The sequence below is a fragment of the Doryrhamphus excisus genome, chromosome 20, assembly GCF_030265055.1.
Source record: "Doryrhamphus excisus isolate RoL2022-K1 chromosome 20, RoL_Dexc_1.0, whole genome shotgun sequence".
NCBI lineage: Eukaryota > Metazoa > Chordata > Actinopteri > Syngnathiformes > Syngnathidae > Doryrhamphus > Doryrhamphus excisus.
The window spans coordinates 12,602,757-12,620,765 of record NC_080485.1 but is presented as its reverse complement, the minus strand read 5'-3'; the positions used below and the strand labels follow the sequence as shown (position 1 = coordinate 12,620,765).

At 45.0% G+C, this 18,009-nt stretch overlaps 1 protein-coding gene across 4 annotated transcripts; it reads right to left on the bottom strand.

Annotated features, from left to right (window-relative positions):
- Positions 1 to 3,540: 3,540 nt before the first annotated feature.
- On the bottom strand, positions 3,541 to 10,822 carry zbtb18 (zinc finger and BTB domain containing 18). Of its 4 annotated transcripts, XM_058059182.1 has the most exons (3): positions 10,404 to 10,822; positions 8,202 to 8,324; positions 3,541 to 6,213 (listed from the first exon to the last, which is right to left on the bottom strand). In XM_058059182.1, exons 2-3 carry the CDS (start codon positions 8,215 to 8,217, stop codon positions 4,499 to 4,501), a joined length of 1,731 nt encoding a protein of 576 aa, XP_057915165.1. In that variant the 5' UTR covers positions 8,218 to 8,324; positions 10,404 to 10,822; the 3' UTR covers positions 3,541 to 4,498. The 4 variants fall into 4 exon arrangements, with proteins under 4 accessions (XP_057915165.1, XP_057915166.1, XP_057915164.1 ...); XM_058059183.1 differs by lacking the exon at positions 8,202 to 8,324; XM_058059181.1 differs by lacking the exons at positions 8,202 to 8,324; positions 10,404 to 10,822 and adding an exon at positions 7,119 to 7,272.
- Positions 10,823 to 18,009: the final 7,187 nt, after the last annotated feature.

Sequence of the window (18,009 nt, the reverse complement as noted above, 5' to 3'; positions counted from 1 at the left end):
TCGGATCAACATTTTCAATAAAAAAAGAGTGTTATCAATTAGTTCCATCTGCAATAGCACTCGACTTCTGTCTTTAATTACCATCTAGCAAGCTAAATAGTTGTTGTGAGTTGTGTTTGCTCACGGAGGCTCACATCTATTGCTCAACTCGTACAATTTGTGGATCGAAACTTATTTTTTATTAGCCCGCAGCATATTATAGAAATAAAATGACACCCCAAAAATTTTGAAAAAAAAATAGAGCAAAAGACATAAAAAGAAAAAAAGCTGAAACGTTGATACTAAGTAATAGTAACAAAGAGCTTTTTTTAAAGTCTTTATCAAAATAAAAACTATATAACCTTCCGTCCATCCACTTTCCATGGCGCTTATGTGCATGCGCACCTAGATAGTGCTTGCCGTCTCCCCCTGTCCTTTCTCTGCTGTGTGAGGCAGCCAAGCATGCCATTTTGTTCTTCTTATTCTTATTATTGTTTGTCGTTCATGAAGTCTGAATAGCAACAAGTGGCCACAAAAATGTGACATGACTAAAGATGAACGCCGTAAAAGGTACACATTCATAACATCGGCGGTCTGAAGATTAGAAACAAAATGAGTCAGAATGTGTTCCTTATTTCAAGTGGAAGTTAGTAAATATCATTTAAGTACATAGAAGTTTGGAAATTGAAAACATTAAAAAAAAAACGTACATGTACATTTTTAATAAATGTATTCCGAAATTGCCAATATTTAAAATTTGGGGCATTTTAGTCCTAGTAAAATTGTAGACTTTTTTTGGTTGGTCAAGTGAGACGTATACTTTAATACAAGCGACCCAACAAGGGTCCAAAAAGGACTGCAACTTGCAAAATTTGATTTTTTCTCAGCTGCTACTTTACTTCAACAGCATTAAACATCAGGAGGCTGGACTCTGGTCTTTATCTAAACCCCCCCTCTCCCTCCCTCACACCCTGTGCTTGGTATAGAGTCGCCCTCCCTGGCAGCTTGGCAGAGGCGGTTCCCTCACGCGAGGCGGCGCGGTGCGAGGGGCCCGGCACCCCCAGACAGGAGCCAAAGCTGGTCTCAGCCTCCCAACATGTTGAGCTGGGCCGCCTTTGGGCACAGCCAAATGGTTCTGCAGCTGCCCCTTTGTCCCCCCCCCACCCCACCCCACCTCCCCTTCCTTAAGTAAACAAAGGACAGAAACAAATTAATGACCTACATTCACGGCGAACCTCGCACGGCCTCCTTGCCCTGAGAGAGCGAGCGGTCGCCCTGCAAGCAGATGTTCACTTCCAACGCTGCAGATTGCAATTAATGGGGAGCCTTGTTGTTGTTGTATTTTCAACAGCAGCTTTGAATGCTTTGAAAAGGAGGAGCGGGCCACTTTTCAAACACTTGTACACCTGCTGGAGAACCATAAACCCCCCCCTCTGCACTCCACTCCTTCCCTCCTCATAATGCATTCTTATCTGAAGGTTTTCTTATTATCTTTAAGTTCTTTTTTTGGACACTTCCAGGTTTCTTGGAGTAAAATTAGGAGCTCATCAGACTCGGGGACAATGCCATCAAGATTAGGAGCCAGCTTATGGCGTGAGTGTGCGTCGGGGGGCTTACCGAGGGGACCATCTGTGGCCTAATGAACGCCGCTCCTCGGCCGCCCAGCGCAGAGGCTTTTAAATGCATCTGTAGGAGCAGCGAGACATGAGCTAAAGCTGATTTCTTTGCTCGGAAACTACTTGAGGAGCTTTGCAAGCCGCCTGAATGTGCATATGTGTGTGTTGCAGACACGGGAGGAGGAGGAGGAGGGGGGAGGTGGTGCTCAACAAGCTGCTGCACAGTGCACACTTTTTTTTTTTTCTTCTTTGCAGTTCCTCAAACGCAGCCTACACATGCAGGAGTGCGGCCAATATGGAGGACCAATGTGCACGCAGGTAGCATATAGCTCTTCCTCCCACAATCGCCACCACTCGCTGGCCATGCCAAAACCTTCCTCGTCGGCCCTTCTGGAGTCTTAAATGCTCCTTCTGAACATGTGTTAACTTGTACAATCGCTACTATGATGCTCAATTGAATGCGTAACGATGCCTTTAAGGTCAAAGATAGCACCAAAAAAAAAAAAAAAGCTTCCAACACAAACAGTTCCAATGTCAAGAGTCTTATAATTTATTGCAGTTTGCACACAATTTAAAAATGTCAACAACAGCACACTGGAAATTACAAAACTAAACACAATTCAAATTCACTCCCCTTGAGAAAAACAACCACCACAAAAAAAAAAAGTCAAACTATGATTGTCAAAGCTAAAAATGACTAAATCTGACTCAATTTTTTATTTTTAAACCAATAAAACAACAGAAGTATTTAATCTCAACGGGGAGCAAATATATCTGAAGAAATCTGCTTGTTTGACGGTGATTGTCTTTTTTTTAATATTTAAAAAAAAGTCTTTTTTAAAACCCGCCCACCTGCCCCTTCTACCCCCACAAACTGTCTAAGACATTTTTAGATTTTGACTTAAAATTAAAACAACTCTTTCCCCCCGACCCCAACACACACACACGCACTTATTTTCAAGTAAACACAGCAAAAAAAAAAAATGAGTATGTGTATGTTATATAGTTCACAGCCTCCAGAGCGCTTGACATCACTCATGCTTCGGAAATAAATTATTACAAATAGAATTCAATTCGATTTAAATAAAAGAAAAGAAAGGAAAAAAAGAGGAATAATCAGCCTGGACTACAGCAGTTTAAGGCAGTCAAGTACAACCAGAAATATATTAGATGAAAAAAAAACAGCAGTAGTGATGATGCAAACTGCAGCAGGATGCATGGATGGGGAGGGGGCACACACACACACACACACACACATGTCTGAGGGCTGTGGAGCGTTCAGAAAGTCGTTTTTTGGGGGGATTGTATTAACGCTTGACCATTTGTTTGAAAACCATTTCCACCCCGCTTGAATTCAACACAAAAACCAAACATCATACCCCCCCTCCCAAAAAAAACAGTAGTTTTGATCCCAAGATGACATTTGTCAACAAGAAATGTTGAATTCGAAGGCATCTTTTCCAGCAAACATCTTTTTTTTTTTTTTTTAGCTTAAAAAGGTGTTTTCACTCATGCTGACCCTTGTACTTTTTCAGCAGGACAGTCCCCCCCACCACCCCCACCCCGCCCCTCCGGATTCTCATCATCCTTTGGCCATGTTGGTGTCACATGACCGTGCTCGTCAGACCTGCAGAGCCTTCAGAGGACGCCAGGGACCACAACATAAACCTGAGGAAGTGGGGACGATGAAAAACTGACACACAAGTACCGACACACACACACACACACACAGTGCACATAGACACAGGCTTCAAAAGCGTCATCACATTCCCAAAGACATCTTTTCACTGTCAAGCTAAATTCCCCCCGATGTTTTAAGACAAAATAATAAAAAAAAACGATAATAATCCATGCATGCCCCTCCCCCACCCACCTTTGTCAGCTTTGCAACACGTCACCCTGGAGTAGTAATCACAAAAAAAATATTTTTGTATTTAAAAAAAAAAAAAAAAGAAGAAGGGAGCCCATTGTCAAATATTTGATCAATAACTATGTGTACAGTAACACAGCAAATTCACATTTCTTTTTTTTTTATGAAATCTTAAAATATACAAGTTTGGACATCATGCAGCAACAGCAGGTCCCGTTACAAAAAAAAAAACAAAAAATGTAACAAAATAAAATTATTCATAATTATAATAATTAAAAAAAAAAGAATTAAAACTATAGCAGAACAATATACAACCTTAAATTAAATACTTTTCCAACAAGTTTAAAAAGACTGCCAGCTAGATTTCAGAAACAACAAATCTATTCATTCATAATTAATAACAATAATAATAATAATAATTATTAGAATCATTTGTAAAATTTGTAGAAAATTCTTCAAATTGATTGGAAGTGAATAAAATAATCAAAAAAAAAAAACTAAAAAGGAGGCTGTGCATTGCATGAGTGCCATCAGTTTGTCAGTCGCTCGACTCGCCCTGAACGCACCACGACGCTAGCTGCGCCTCCGTGCCAGTGGAACATCTAATTAACACACACACACACACACACGTGCACATCAGGTGTTGCCGTAGCAGTGTGCACACACACACACACACACACACACTTCTTCAAAGTGTATGCGGCGGTATCGTGATACCCGTTTAGTGTATCGTGATGCTTTTTTTTCTCTTGTGGAGCATGGCGTCTGTCCGAGTCGGAGTGTTGTGAAATGAAACACAGAAGTTAAATAATACGATTTTTTTTTTTAACCCTTCAAACAGGCAAGACCTTCTCTGAATAAAAATCCAGAATAAAATCAAAACCCCTTTTTAGTTGATGAAAAACTCAGTAGTAACATTTTCATGTGCTATTAAAGTGCAATTGAATGAGATTTTTGCAACAAACAAGAACATGACTCATCAAACAACCCCCCCTCCCCCAAAATGTGGAAAAAGGACGTCACTAGCGCGCCTCTACTTCCACAGTTCCTGCGAGCTGTCCTCGATGGCCCAGTCCCTGACGTTGGGCAGCGCCAGCGGTTCGCTCTTGACCGACAGCGAGTTGACAAGTTCGCAGTGGAACTTGCGGATGTGGCGGTAGAGGTCCCCCGATTGCGTGAAGCGGCGTTCGCACCACTTGCAAGCGTGCGGCTTCTCGCGCGTGTGCACCACGGCGTGGCGGCTAAGGTTGTGTGAGTACTGGAAGCTCTTGCCGCAGGTGGTGCAGGTGTAGGGCTTCTCGCCGGAGTGTGTGCGCTCGTGGCGTTTGAGCGTATACATGCAGGAGAAGGTCTTGCTGCAGATGGTGCACGTGGGCACGTTGACGTCGCCGGCGGGCTTGGAGCGGATGCCCTCCTGCTCCCTGAAGTGGGAGCTGAGGTGGAGCTGCAGGATGTGCGGCGAGGGGAACACCTTGTTGCACAGCGGGCACATGAAGATCTGCGTGTGCGGCGTTGATAGCATGTTGGACACGTACGGGAGCAGCGTGCTGTCCATGCTGGCCGCCTCGGCCTGGGCGCGCTCGCTCTCGCCGCTGAGTATGTCCTCGTTGTCTGCGGCGGCGGCGGGGGCCTTCTCATCGCGATCCAGCTCGGACGCCAGCGACGCCTCTCGGAGCGCCGACAGGTGCGCCTCCAAGCCGAGCCTCCTCTGTACCGACAGAGGACCCCCGACCCCGTGGTGGGTCAAGCCCCCGTTAGCGCTGGGAGCCGTGGCCTTGGCGATGCCGCTGTGCTCCATCTCATAGTCCCCGCCCCCTAGGTCCTCGTCCTCATCTGAAGCCACACCCCTCTCCACCTTCACCCTCACCGCCAACGGGCTTTGCAGGCTGTCTGGCGTGGCTGCGCCGCTGAAAAACGTCGGGTGGTGGTTGCCGTGGTTACTGCCGGCCGTCGGTTTGACTGACAGGTCCAGGACGCAGTCGGCGGCGTCATTGGACACCCGCCTGCCACGGTGTCCCCGGGAGCCTGCCGAGCGGTGAGACTTCTGGGAAAGCGATCCGGTGGAGCTGGAGGGGCTTCCGGCCGGGGAGAGCAGCTTGGTGCCTTCAGCCAGCCCCTCGCCGCCCTGCGGCTCCGCCTCACCGTGACCGGGGCTCGTCGTGGCCATCGCCGGCGTCCCCGGTCTGTCGGCCGACGGCAGCCTCAACCACAGCGGCGCTCCCTCGGTCTTCCCCTCTTCTTCTTCATCGCTGTGCAGTAGATCGGCGGTGGCCGGCCGCCCCGTGGAGCCATCCGAGAGACTGTCCGCCTTATCGGAGCAACTGGAGCCGCCGTCGTCCTCCCTGCGCGTGCTGTCCGCCTCCGCCGTGGCCTTCTGCTTCAGCCGCTTCTTGCACACCTTGACAATGTCATACATGTGCAGGTAGGAGGCGGCGGCCAGCACGTCCTCTACGGGGAGATCCTGGAACTGCAGCTTGCCCTCATACATGAACTCCAGGAGCAGGGAGAACGCAGGAGCCGTCACGATGTCGCTGTTGAGGTGCACCACGTCCCGCTTGTCCAGCTGGTCTTTGTAGAAGAGGTGGAAATACATGCTGCACGAAGCCAGGACGGCGCGGTGCGCTCGAAACTGGGCATCGCCCACCAAAACCGTGGAGTCGCACAGGAAACCCTGGTGCCGCTGCTCGCTCAGACACTGTAGTAAATGTCTGCTGTGGTCGGGGAACTCCATCCTGCTGTCCTCATAACCTGCACACACACACATGGACGCAGTGTCAGAAATCAAGCCAAAAAACCCAAGCCAGCCGTTTTAGATGCGTTAATGACGCATTTGATGCGTTTTAATTGACGTTTGCGTGAACGGATAGACTAAGAATTACACACTTATTCCAAGACAACAGACTTCATTAAGCCCACAGATCAAGCTCGTCATTGTCACAAAAAAACGTGCTCGCTAACACCAACAAAATTTAACCAAGTAAAATACTCTCCAACGAGGCCAATTAAAAGAGAAAGCGCAGGAAACGGATGCCAAGCACACATATGGCGCAAAACAAAGCGCAGATGAGACGACACTGAAGATTAAAAAATATATAGCAAACCTCAAAAAACAACAAAGTAAAAAAAAAACAAAAAAAACAATAAGAAGAACCGGAGGAGACTAAACATCCAGTCAAATCAAGCGGATGTATTTTTAGCAACATATGCAAAAAGCAGTCATACTGTACTCTGTCCCTAAGCAGGAGTGTAAATAACAAGAAGGAAATAATAAAAAAAGCTGGTAATAAAGTACGCTGTAATAACAACAGCAGGAGTTTTTGGTGGCAAAGCAGTGCAGCAGTGATGCATCTTTCCTGCCTCCTCTGCCTGCACTCTGGACTGTCGCTGCTCCTACGCTGGTTATTTTTATTAACCCACTTTGGCCTGGCCTGGCACGGCCCTTTTAGGTAACCGGCTTTCAGCTGTACACGCTGTCCTCACGTACACAACAAACACACACACATACACACACACCTGCCTACCTCCCTGCTCAGCTGCCACCTCCACAACGTCAAAACTAAAACCTCAGCGCAGCTCTTTTAGGAAAAAGATGAATTTTGCTGATAAAAGTGAATAAAAGTGAGAAATTGAAATGCGACGCGATGATTTCCCACCTGTTAGCCACGTCGGTTTGTCCCGCCTGAGAAAATACATGACGCTCGTTAGCCTAAACAGTTAAATGGCCTCATTTGAATGAAGCCTTCGCAAGAATGGATGAGAGTGTGCATGCTTGTTCGGACTACTTTTAATGAGGGGAGGGGAATTGACGGGAGGAGGGCGGGGGGGAGTTGAGAGGGGGGGGCTTACGGGGACAAGGGTGAACTCGCCCCTCCTTCATTCTATCCCCCCCCAACACACACACACACACACTCATGTCTACCACTTCTATCCTTCACTCACGCACACCTTCCCTCCCGTCGTAGTCTTACGAGAAAAACCTCGCACATCGGCGGAGCTGCACTCGCAACCCCCCCTCCCATTCCTCTCACCCCCCCCGTCTGCCCAGAAGAAGAGAAGATTTACAATACAATCACTGTAAGTGCCCTGCTCGTCACAGCATCAATCCTAATCCTTAAAGATGGCTAAAAATAAATACAGCAGCGACAACGGCAGTAGGGAAAGAGCCGGCGACGGAGTGGTTGGTGGGCATCGTGGTTCCCGAACTAACCCGGCCCCCGGTCCGTCAACTTTGTCGAGAGGAGGGGCGGACAAGAGAGAAAGACGCGAGGCTGGGACGGACAGGCAGGCAGGCAGGCAGCGATGGAGGCTTAGCCACATCTGATCCAGCTGACGGGGGCCATATGGCAGCTGCTAGCCAGATAAAGAGATTAAGACTAGGAGGGAGTGCGATTACAGCTGTCTAGCCAATTCAGGCAGCTCAAATCTGCAACTTCTAAATTAGTCTCCTCTACTCCGGGCCGGCTAGAGGCGCCCGCACATGCTTTCCAGTGATTTTACACAAACCCCTCCACCCTTTATAAGTTAGATTACTGGGATTAAATAACGTTACTTTTTGATTATTTACTCTTAAACTCTTCAGAACTTAAACCAAAAAAACAAAAATTAGCAACATTTAATATGCCGGTCCGAACTTGAAATAATGTTGCTTCTAGTCCACACTTCTAGTCCAAACATCTACTACTCACACACACACACACACACACAAACACACACACAAGAGTTATACGAGACCATACCTGCAGCGGTACGCATCAACTTGATTAACTCCACTGTGGCTGAGGAGCTGCTGCTGCTCTTTCCTTCTCTTCCTTCTCTTCTCTCGCCTCGCTCGGCTTTGCTCGCCCGCCCGCCCGCCCGCTCTTGAGTCGACGAGTGGGTAGAAGACACGCGCGCATACACACACACACACACAAAAAGCTCACTGTTCAAACTGCGAGGGACAGATGCAAAGTGGTGGAGATGTTGGAGGGGGAACGAGATACCACCTCCCACCTCCTCCTCCTCCTCCTTCTCCTAACTGGCGCTCACACACACACACACACACACACACACATACACAGAGCACTAACTCCCAGGCTGCTTCACAATAAAGGGCCGGGGAGGGGTGGATGGCAGCCTGTCAGCTGCTCTGACATCATCCTCAGATGGAGATGCTACCTCCAGCTGTGCTCTTTCTACAGCCATATGCTGCCTCCTCTACACTCCTGCCACCAGACTCCTCTTTCATTTTAACCAACACCACGCAACTTTGTCGCCTCTCCCCCCCTCTGCCATTTTTCTCCCCCCCCTCCTTTCTTTCTCTGGCTGGGAAACAACATGAATGACTAACAGCAGCGGAGGGGTTTGAGGGTTTTGTTTTTTTTTTTTTAGTAGAAAAATTAGTTCACGCACACAAACACAAGTTTACGTCGCTTAAAATAACTCGTTTTCTCGTAGCTTTTCATCTCTCCAGCAACCGCAAACAAAGACCCGTTTGCAACCGACAGACGCACGCAGTTGATATTGTTTTCTACTTCTTTACGCTTCAGCGCCACAGCCTCGTCTTGTATTCATTCGCTCATTCGCTCATTCATTCGTTTGTCCAAACACCCCCCCCCCTTCACCACCGCCACCCTGGGACGAGCAACAAGACCTGCTATGATACAATAGAAACAAAAAATATAAACAAGCAATAAGCAACCTAAGGAGCAGAAACACCCACAGCCGAGCCAGACTTTTTGGATTATTAGTGAAAACCTCACGATTGCGACACATTTAGATATGTTCTTATTATTAATATTTTAAAGCATGTGAACTTTGAAAGCACTTGGACAAAGTTCAGCAGGTTAACACAACTTATCAATTATGAATGGCAAACCCGGTCTCTTTTGTTTACATTTGTTAGGGTTTATTTCAAGCATGCTTATCCAAGTTACATGAAAGAACGTGGCAAAAAGGAGTAGGAGGAAGCAGAGCTGATTTAATTCTACCCCCTTCTCTGAGTCTCAGTAAATACAATAGTTTGTTCACTTCCTGTGTTTACCATCTTAGTATTAATGTGTAATAGTAAAGACATTAAGTTTGAGTTTGTGGATGGCTTGGTCATTCATAAAATAATACATAAAGGAGTACAAAATTTAATTGAAAATTGCAAGGTAATAAATTCATGATATATATGTATATATATTGACATATTTCATCACAAGATATACATTTTGTTCCGCCGGTAAACAAGGCTTAGACATTAATACACTTTATGGCACTTTTAACAGATACAGGAGGCCTTCAATGTAACAACAATTCTGTTTGGATTTTTATATTAATTATGAAAAGCCAACAGGGTCTCTGATATTTGAATTTACACTGTTATATTTAATATATACTTTTGTTATGCCTGTAAACACTTTTTAAAAATGTAATATGTGATAACTTATGACACGTTTAGTTAGCTGCATGTGTCCCTTTAATGTATAAATCATGTATAAATCACTCACATTTTCATTTATTGTTTTTACTTATACACAACCGTGTTAATTGGGAGAATATTTTCCTTTATTTATTTATTTTTATTTTTATTTTTTTTACTTTTAGAAGAATACCATGACGAATACTGGGATAAAACTTGAAAGCAAAGTGTTGAGGTAAACAAAACAAACCCACGATAAATAAATAAAAAGACACACGCAGAGAGGAGAGAGCAAAAAGCAGCTAGCTTGGAAGCCTTAGCGGCAAACAAAAGTCAAGCGATGACCAAAAAAAAAAAAAAGCATCTGTCTTGTTGAGCTATTTGCAGTGTAGTACTTGCTTAGGCCCCTGGTGCTATGACAACAGCTGCTAAAAAGGAGAGCTAACACTTAGCAACACACAGCCATGCTAAGGAAGCTTTAGCTACTTTTACCCCCCTTCCTATAACAGCCTCCTTTAATCGGACTCTCGTATTGGAAGAAGCGAACACTTACAGGCAGCGAGGTCCGCCGTCTCCTCCGTTTCTTCCCCTCAGCCGACTAGACTGACTTTGGGTTCATTTCCATAACAGGCTGTCGAGGACGAAGGAGCGCAGGCAGGCAGGGCAGGGACGCGGGGAGTCGAGCACTCTGCGGCGGCCAGATGTTTCCGAGCTGTTGCTGCTGCTGCTGCTCTCCACACAACTCAAGGCTGGGGGAAGGAGGGCGACACTGACTGGCAAGGCTGGGAGCCAATGATGCCCGCCCAGGAGGGGAGCAGAGGCCAATTGGAAGCAGCCAGGAAGCTGGAGGTAAGGAGGTGGGTGGGGGGTGAGGATATGTCTTCTTCTTCTTCGTCTCTCGTTCGGCGTAGGTTGACACCAGGCTAGAACAGCACAGCAGCGGTAACGCACGCTGACAATGAGAGGAGTAGCCCATCCAAACCGACTGGTTCTGCAAGTGTGTGGGGAGGACTGGTGCAGCAGGGAGAGAGAGAGAGGTGCATCATAGGTAGTGTAGTCTGGTTGGAGGGGGGCGGGGCTAATGCGAGCAGGTGCACCACTTTGAAAGTAGGGTTCTCCCATTCTGCAAATACCAACTCCTATACAAAGTAAATATAGGACCACCATTGTTGATACTGATGCTTGTTTTGCTTGATATTGATGCTTGCTGTACTTATTAACAGGATAATATAGTTATTATTCCCTTTTTAATACATACAATGCGGCACGGCGGTCGAGTGGTTAACACGCAGACCTCACAGCTAGGAGACCAGGGTTCAATTCCACCCTCGGCCATCTCTGTGTGGAGTTTGCATGTTCTCCGGGTACTCCGGTTTCCTCCCACATTCCAAAAACATGCTAGCGACTCCAAATTGTCCATAGGTATGAATGTGAGTGTGAATGGTTGTAATAATAATAATAATATTAATAATAATAATAATAATACTACTAATAATAATAGGGCGGCACGGCAGTCGAGTGGTTAGCGCGCAGACCTCACAGCTACGAGACCAGGGTTCAATTCCACCCTCGGCCATCTCTGTGTGGAGTTTGCATGTTCTCCCCGTGGGTTTTCTCCGGTTACTCCGGTTTCCTCCCACATTCCAAAAAAACATGCTAGGTTAATTAGCGACTCCAAATTGTCCATAGGTATGAATGTGAGTGTGAATGGTTGTTTGTCTATATGTGCCCTGTGATTGGCTGGCGTCCAGTCCAGTCCAGGCGACAGCTGGGATAGGCTCCAGCACGGTATAATTAATTGTGAAAAATATATCCATCATGCTTGTATCGCTCCAATACAGTACTACCCTTTGTAATGACACACTTAAATATGTCATTAAAACGTAACCTATTCCTTCCAATACAATTAGCATCAAAGTGAAAGTACCTCTGTCAAAACATTGGGTACATTCGGAAGATATTGATAAATATACGTATGTATCTATACCATAACCCCCTATGTATCCCATTAATTATAATTTTGCCAACCTCCCTTTAGCATAGCATTTGCGGTGATATGGTAGCAAAAGGCCGTCACTGATTGGTGAGCAACCCACGGTCTTTCATATGTGACACTACTAAGAAAACAAAGCGTGTCTTCTTTGGACAAAGTCCATTGTTGCCCTTTGTTTACTGTGTGGCTCCTTCTTCTTTTCAAAAGTAACAGATCCATTTCAATACATGAAAGCGTAGCATCAAAGTGAAACCACCACAAAGTTGAAATAATATACAAGACAATAGCGGTTTTCAAAATGTCAAGTGCAGCAGCTTGACCAAAATAAAGATTTCACCCCCTCCATTCTTTTTCAAACCTGCAAAGATAACTTAAGTTTTGATTATGGGCAAAACTAATGTTTTTTTTTGTCCCTATAGTATTCTCTAAGCTTCTGCATTAGTACAAAAGTAAGTAGTAAAGTAGAATTGCAACAATAACCCTCAATAATGAAATGATAAAATCATGTAAAATGCCGCTCTCATGTGGGTCAGTGGGACAAACACCTTCATGGAACGTCTGTCATGGGACATTAAAAAGTTTAGGCCTAGCCCCGGTTGCCAATTTGCGTCCATGCCCCCCCCCGACCCCTAAAAGCCGCCCTAGTAAACTAATTGGCGTTACTAATAGGTGGCTGGATGGAGCGTATGGTTGTATGGTAATGAATTCACACGATCCGGTGTCATAGCTGAAGGACTTGTTAAAATGCAAATGAATGATGACCCTGTTATGTGCCTGTCAATTTGGGGGGGGATCCTCTTTAGCGGCATGACGGGACAATGAGCGCCTTGTGTAGGAATGTACAATTAGAGCACACGGGGAGGAGTCGGACGTCCAACGTGAAGCCTGCGTGGAAAACTGGGATTGAGCAAAAGTGGCGGCTAATTTCAGCAACACACATAAAACGCTTTGAATGTGAATTTGTCAAATTTAGGCTATTTCTTTGTAAAATCATACACTAACTTGACTAAAAAGGCCTCAACAGGCCTTACCTACATCCTGATGTCTTTGAGATGTGCGGCTAAAACCCACAAATCTCTCAAATCTTCTTTTTAAAACTAATATTTTAGACTCTCAGCTCAAAAGTGACATCTACGCTCCTAAACCACAGCAATTATACAGCTAAAAGCAGCCTGCAATACTACTCTCTGCCTCTGGAGGTCGCTGTAGATTCCATGTTCTCCCTACACAGGTGACTGTTATGAACTTTCAAAGGCGTGTACAGGTTATTAAAGTCAATTATTTACTGGTAATCATAATAATATATAACATTTGGTGCACAATTATCATGCTCCATTTTGTTGCTACTAGAAATTTGCTCATTTGATATGTTTATTATACATTTATCACACAACCAAAATAATATTATGACACCAATACCTGTGGCAGGTGTCCACTGAATTTATGTTATCATTTAATGGTATGGTAGCATACAGCACAACACAAGCACATTAACCTCAATAAAACAGCATATTCAATGCAAATGAGGCATCTGAGCAGTATCTTATCATGTCTATACTTTGGTGCTCGGCAGCAGGAGTCCGCAATAATGACATCTACTCTTAAAAGCAAAGCAGCGACTGCAGCATCATTATTTTTGACCCAGGGTACATGAACATGTCGTACCGTCACATTGTAACAAGGAATCTGCATGTGCACGAGTACATCCAGCCCATGCGGACCATCCGTCCAAACCAGAAAGTATTGTAGTCTTCCATTAAGTGCTGGCCTCATCGTGCCAGTAATGGAGGCTCGTAAGGGGGTTGGGGGGGGTGGGGGTGCACTGGCCGGCCAACAGAGGAGTAGACAGAGGGAAGCAGCCGCAGACAGATGTTTGAATCTCAGCCTGGGGCCTGATAAGATGAAATGAGATGGATCCATTCCTCTGAGGCGCAGACACAGGAAGAGGGACACGGTGTCTCGTGGTATACAATTGGCTGGCCTCTTTGGTCTTTCACCAGCATATCCAACTCCATTATAGGAGTTAATACTCCACATACTGTATACAAGCAGAAATACATGCCTGAAGAAGATGTCACTAGCTTGATACCGCAGTAGTCCATTTATTCAACAAAGAAGAAGAACAAAGAAGGCACTCTTTGTTTTCTAGCTTTCTTCTTGTTTTAGTACCCTACCACTATAACTTCTACGCTATCAGGAAGATGCCCAGAATCAGTTCATTTGGTACCCTTTGCGTTTATTAATAATTGAAACACCAGAAATTGTATGAGAGAGAGCGATGGGTCTTGTTTTAAGAAGGGTTTAAACTTCTATGATGGTAAAATGTGACTTAAAACACACACATCGTTAATAATGTGTGCCTTTTATGTCGCTACCACTTTCAAACACATTTGTCCGCGTTTTGGGATCACCTTGCTCATTGTTAATATTATAATATTATAATATTGTTATAATATTATAATAATATAATAATATAATAATAATAATATTATTATAATAATAAAAATAATAATAAAAAAATAATAATCATTAATTCATTCACTTTCTACCGCTTTTCCTCACAAGGGTCGCGGGGGTGCTGGAGCCTATCCCAGCTGTCTTTGGCCAAGAGGCGGGGTACACCCTGGACTGGTGGCCAGCCAATCACAGGGCACATATAGACAAACAACCATTCACACTCACATTCATACCTATGGACAATTTGGAGTCGCCAATTAACCTAGCATGTTTTTGGAATGTGGGAGGAAACCGGAATACCCGGAGAAAACCCACGCATGCACGGGGAGAACATGCAAACTCCACACAGAGATGGCCGAGGGTGGAATTGAACCCTGGTCTCCTAGCTGTGAGGTCTGCGCGCTAACCACTCGACTGCCGTGCCGCCCTATAATAATAATAATAATACATACAATAAGAATACATCAATTTTTTACACCGCTTATCCTCATTAGCATCACCGGGACATGCTAGAACCTATCCCAGTTGACTTTGGGCAAGAGGCGGGGTACACCCTGGACTGGACATATAAACAAACAACTATTAACACTCACGTTTATACCTATGGACAATTTGGAGTCGCCAATTACCATGCATGCATTAACAATGCATGTTTTGGGAATGTGGGAGGAAACCGGAGTACCCGGAGAAAACCCACGCACACACAGGAAGAACATGCAAACTCCACACAGAGATGCCCAAGTGGTGATTCGAACTAAGGTCTTCCCGATCTCCTGAATGTGTGGCCAACATGCTAACCACTCAGCTAAAGATAAAGTCATTGTTTACATTTTTATTGAAATCCTTGCTTATACTGTTTGAAGGTTTACATTATGATGGCCACAGTTTGACCCTGAAACGGACTGTTTCTGTATCCTTAAACGTAAAGGTTTCACTGTTCTAGTGACTAAAATATACCCACCCAAAGCCTACACCCAGACTCAAAACGCATCCCCCCCCCAAACATCTACCAAACCTGTTTCCAGTAAACAGTGGGAGGAGGCCCATCCATATATTTTAACCACGTGCTCATCTGGAGCAGCGTGGCAGCTCTTGTAGGCGGTCTGGAATGCAGCCATTTTGACTGAGCGTAAAATATTCATGAACTATCAATGGTCGCCCATCTGACTGGCTGGGGAACAGCTGCTGAGTCTCTGTGCCTCTAGAGGTGCAGCATCTGTCCATTTCAGCAACGTCAGTGTGTGCCTCCGCGTGTGCCAGTGTGTGTGTGTCTGTGTGTGTGTGTGTGTGTGCGTGCGTCGCAGTGGGACGAGACATCAGGAAGAACAACTGTGTATTTAACTCGCTTGTCTCCAGATGGTGGAGGCTCATTTTAGGAATGATCAAAAAAAAAAAAAAAGCTCTGGTTTTATCAGGATGTGTACTTGTCAATCAAAAGTCAGCCTCACACACACACACACACACACACATTCAGTTCTCTGCTTGTGTGATGTGTTCAAGTGAATCTTGTACATCAGACATCCATGACACTCCATATGTATGTTTCTGCCTCAGTATCGACACATTGTAGATTGGCAGCGTGTGTATGTGTGTGTGTGTGTGTGTGGGATGTTCACACCTGTGTGTGTGTGTGAAGCTCACATAGAGCTGTGCAACTTTGGCTGTGGCTCCATGATGGACATCTGGAAGCTAAATTGGTTAATGGCACCTCCAAGCTACAGCCAGCCAGCCTCTGTGTGTGTGTGTGTGTGTGTGTGTGGACGGGGGAGGAGCTTGTACATCTGTCCAGCTGTCACATTTAGTGGACATTTAGTGCTGTTTCCTTTCCAAATGTTTTTTTTCCTCTCTTTTTTTTGCTTCAGAAAATGATGTTAAGAGAGAAAAAAACACATACTGTCCCATTTTGAAATCTTTTTACAGTGGAACCTTTGAGATTCAAATGTAATAGATGAATAGAAATCATCAGTTCTGGGGTCAAACTGTCATAAAACCATCATAAAACTTGACTAACTGGTAACATTTAGGGCAATTTTTTTCATTTTCATTTGTAAAAATACCGATACCGATAATTCATGAGTGAAATCGCCCGATACCGATACCAACACCGATCACATTCATGCAATTCATTCATTCATTTTCTACCGCTTTTTCCTCATGAGGGTTGCAGGGGGTGCTGGAGCCTATCCCAGCTGTCTTCTGGCGAGAGGCGGGGTACACCCTGGACTGGTCGCCAGCCAATCACAGGGCACATATAGACAAACAACCATTCACACTCACATTCATACCTATGGACAATTTGGAGTCGCCAATTAACCTAGCATGTTTTTGGAACGCAGGCCTCACAGCTAGGATACCCGAGTTCAATTCCATCCTCGGCCATCTCTGTGTGGAGTTAGCATGTTCTCCCCGTTCATGCATGGGTTTTCTCCGGGTACTCCGGTTTCCTCCCACATTCCAAAAACATGCTAGGTTAATTAGCGACTCCAAATTGTCCATAGGTATGAATGTGAATGTGAATGATTGTTTGTCTACAGCTGGGATAGGCTCCAGCACCCCCCGCAACACTCGTGAGGATAAGCGGTAGAAAATGAATGAATGAATGATCATCGTTTTGTGACTATTGAACAATAAATGATATGTAGTACTCCACACTGGTCACTAGGTATCAGTAATGTTCGCATTAGGCATTCCGAATGCTAATGCGTAAGTTTTTGAGTGAAAAGCTGACTATAGGGGTGTTAGTGCTTGTCCAGAGGGCTCTAATAGTGGTAAAAACTGTATTGTAGATAACTTTTCTATGCTTTCTATGCTATATTCCGGTTTCCTCCCACATTCCCAAAAACATGCTAGGTTAATTAGCGACTCCAAATTGTCCATAGGTATGAATGTGAGTGTGAATGGTTGTTTGTCTATATGTGCCCTGTGATTGGCTGGCCACCCGTCCAGGGTGTACCCCGCCTCTTGCCTGAAGACAGCTGGGATAGGCTCCAGAGGATAAGCAGTAGAACATTAATGAATGAATGAATTTTCATAGCTTATTTCAAGCCAAACAAAGCCAATATGTTTTTTTTTTACCAGAACATGAATAAAATGCTGGTATCCACAACTCAAGTTTTATATTTCACAATGCATTTATTACTAATCTTCTCAGATTATTAACTGAAAACCTGAATGAAAAGCAGGTTTATCCACTTCTGCTGAGTCCCTCCAGTTGCATCTGCTGCCTTCTGAAACGCAAATGCAGCCGACTCCCTTTTCTGCACTGGTAGAGGAGATAAAATATCAGTATGTACAACGACCATCCCAAATCCGTACTGAGGCCGTACACATCCCCATATTTTGACCACACTTGCAAGAACAGCATCTTGGCACCGGGGTTTTATAGCCGCTGCCTAACGGATGATCAGCACATTTTGCAGGGAGCGAAACTTACTATATCACTCTCACAAAGACAGGAAGTCCCACAGACGGCAGCAGACAGGCTTGTTCTGGATGCTGTAGCGGGGGCAAAGCTGATTGGCCGACATCAATACTATCCTTTTTCATTGATATTGACCGATACTGACCACAAGTAGTATGAAGTACAGCTCATGTCATGCCTATTTTGGATCGACCAGGACAGAGGCGTGTGTAGCACTTTCCTGGGTTATCATCACACCATTACATCATTCCCCTTTGCCGCCAAACAATCCACAGAAACTGACATGGC

Coding starts and splice junctions, on each gene's coding strand:
- zbtb18 (XM_058059181.1), bottom strand. CDS start 7,158: ATGTATTTTCTCAGGCGGGACAAACCGACGTGGCTAACAG. Junction 6,214..7,118: donor CAAACCGACGTGGCTAACAG/GTGGGAAATCAT, acceptor GTGTGTGTGCAG/GTTATGAGGACAGCAGGATG.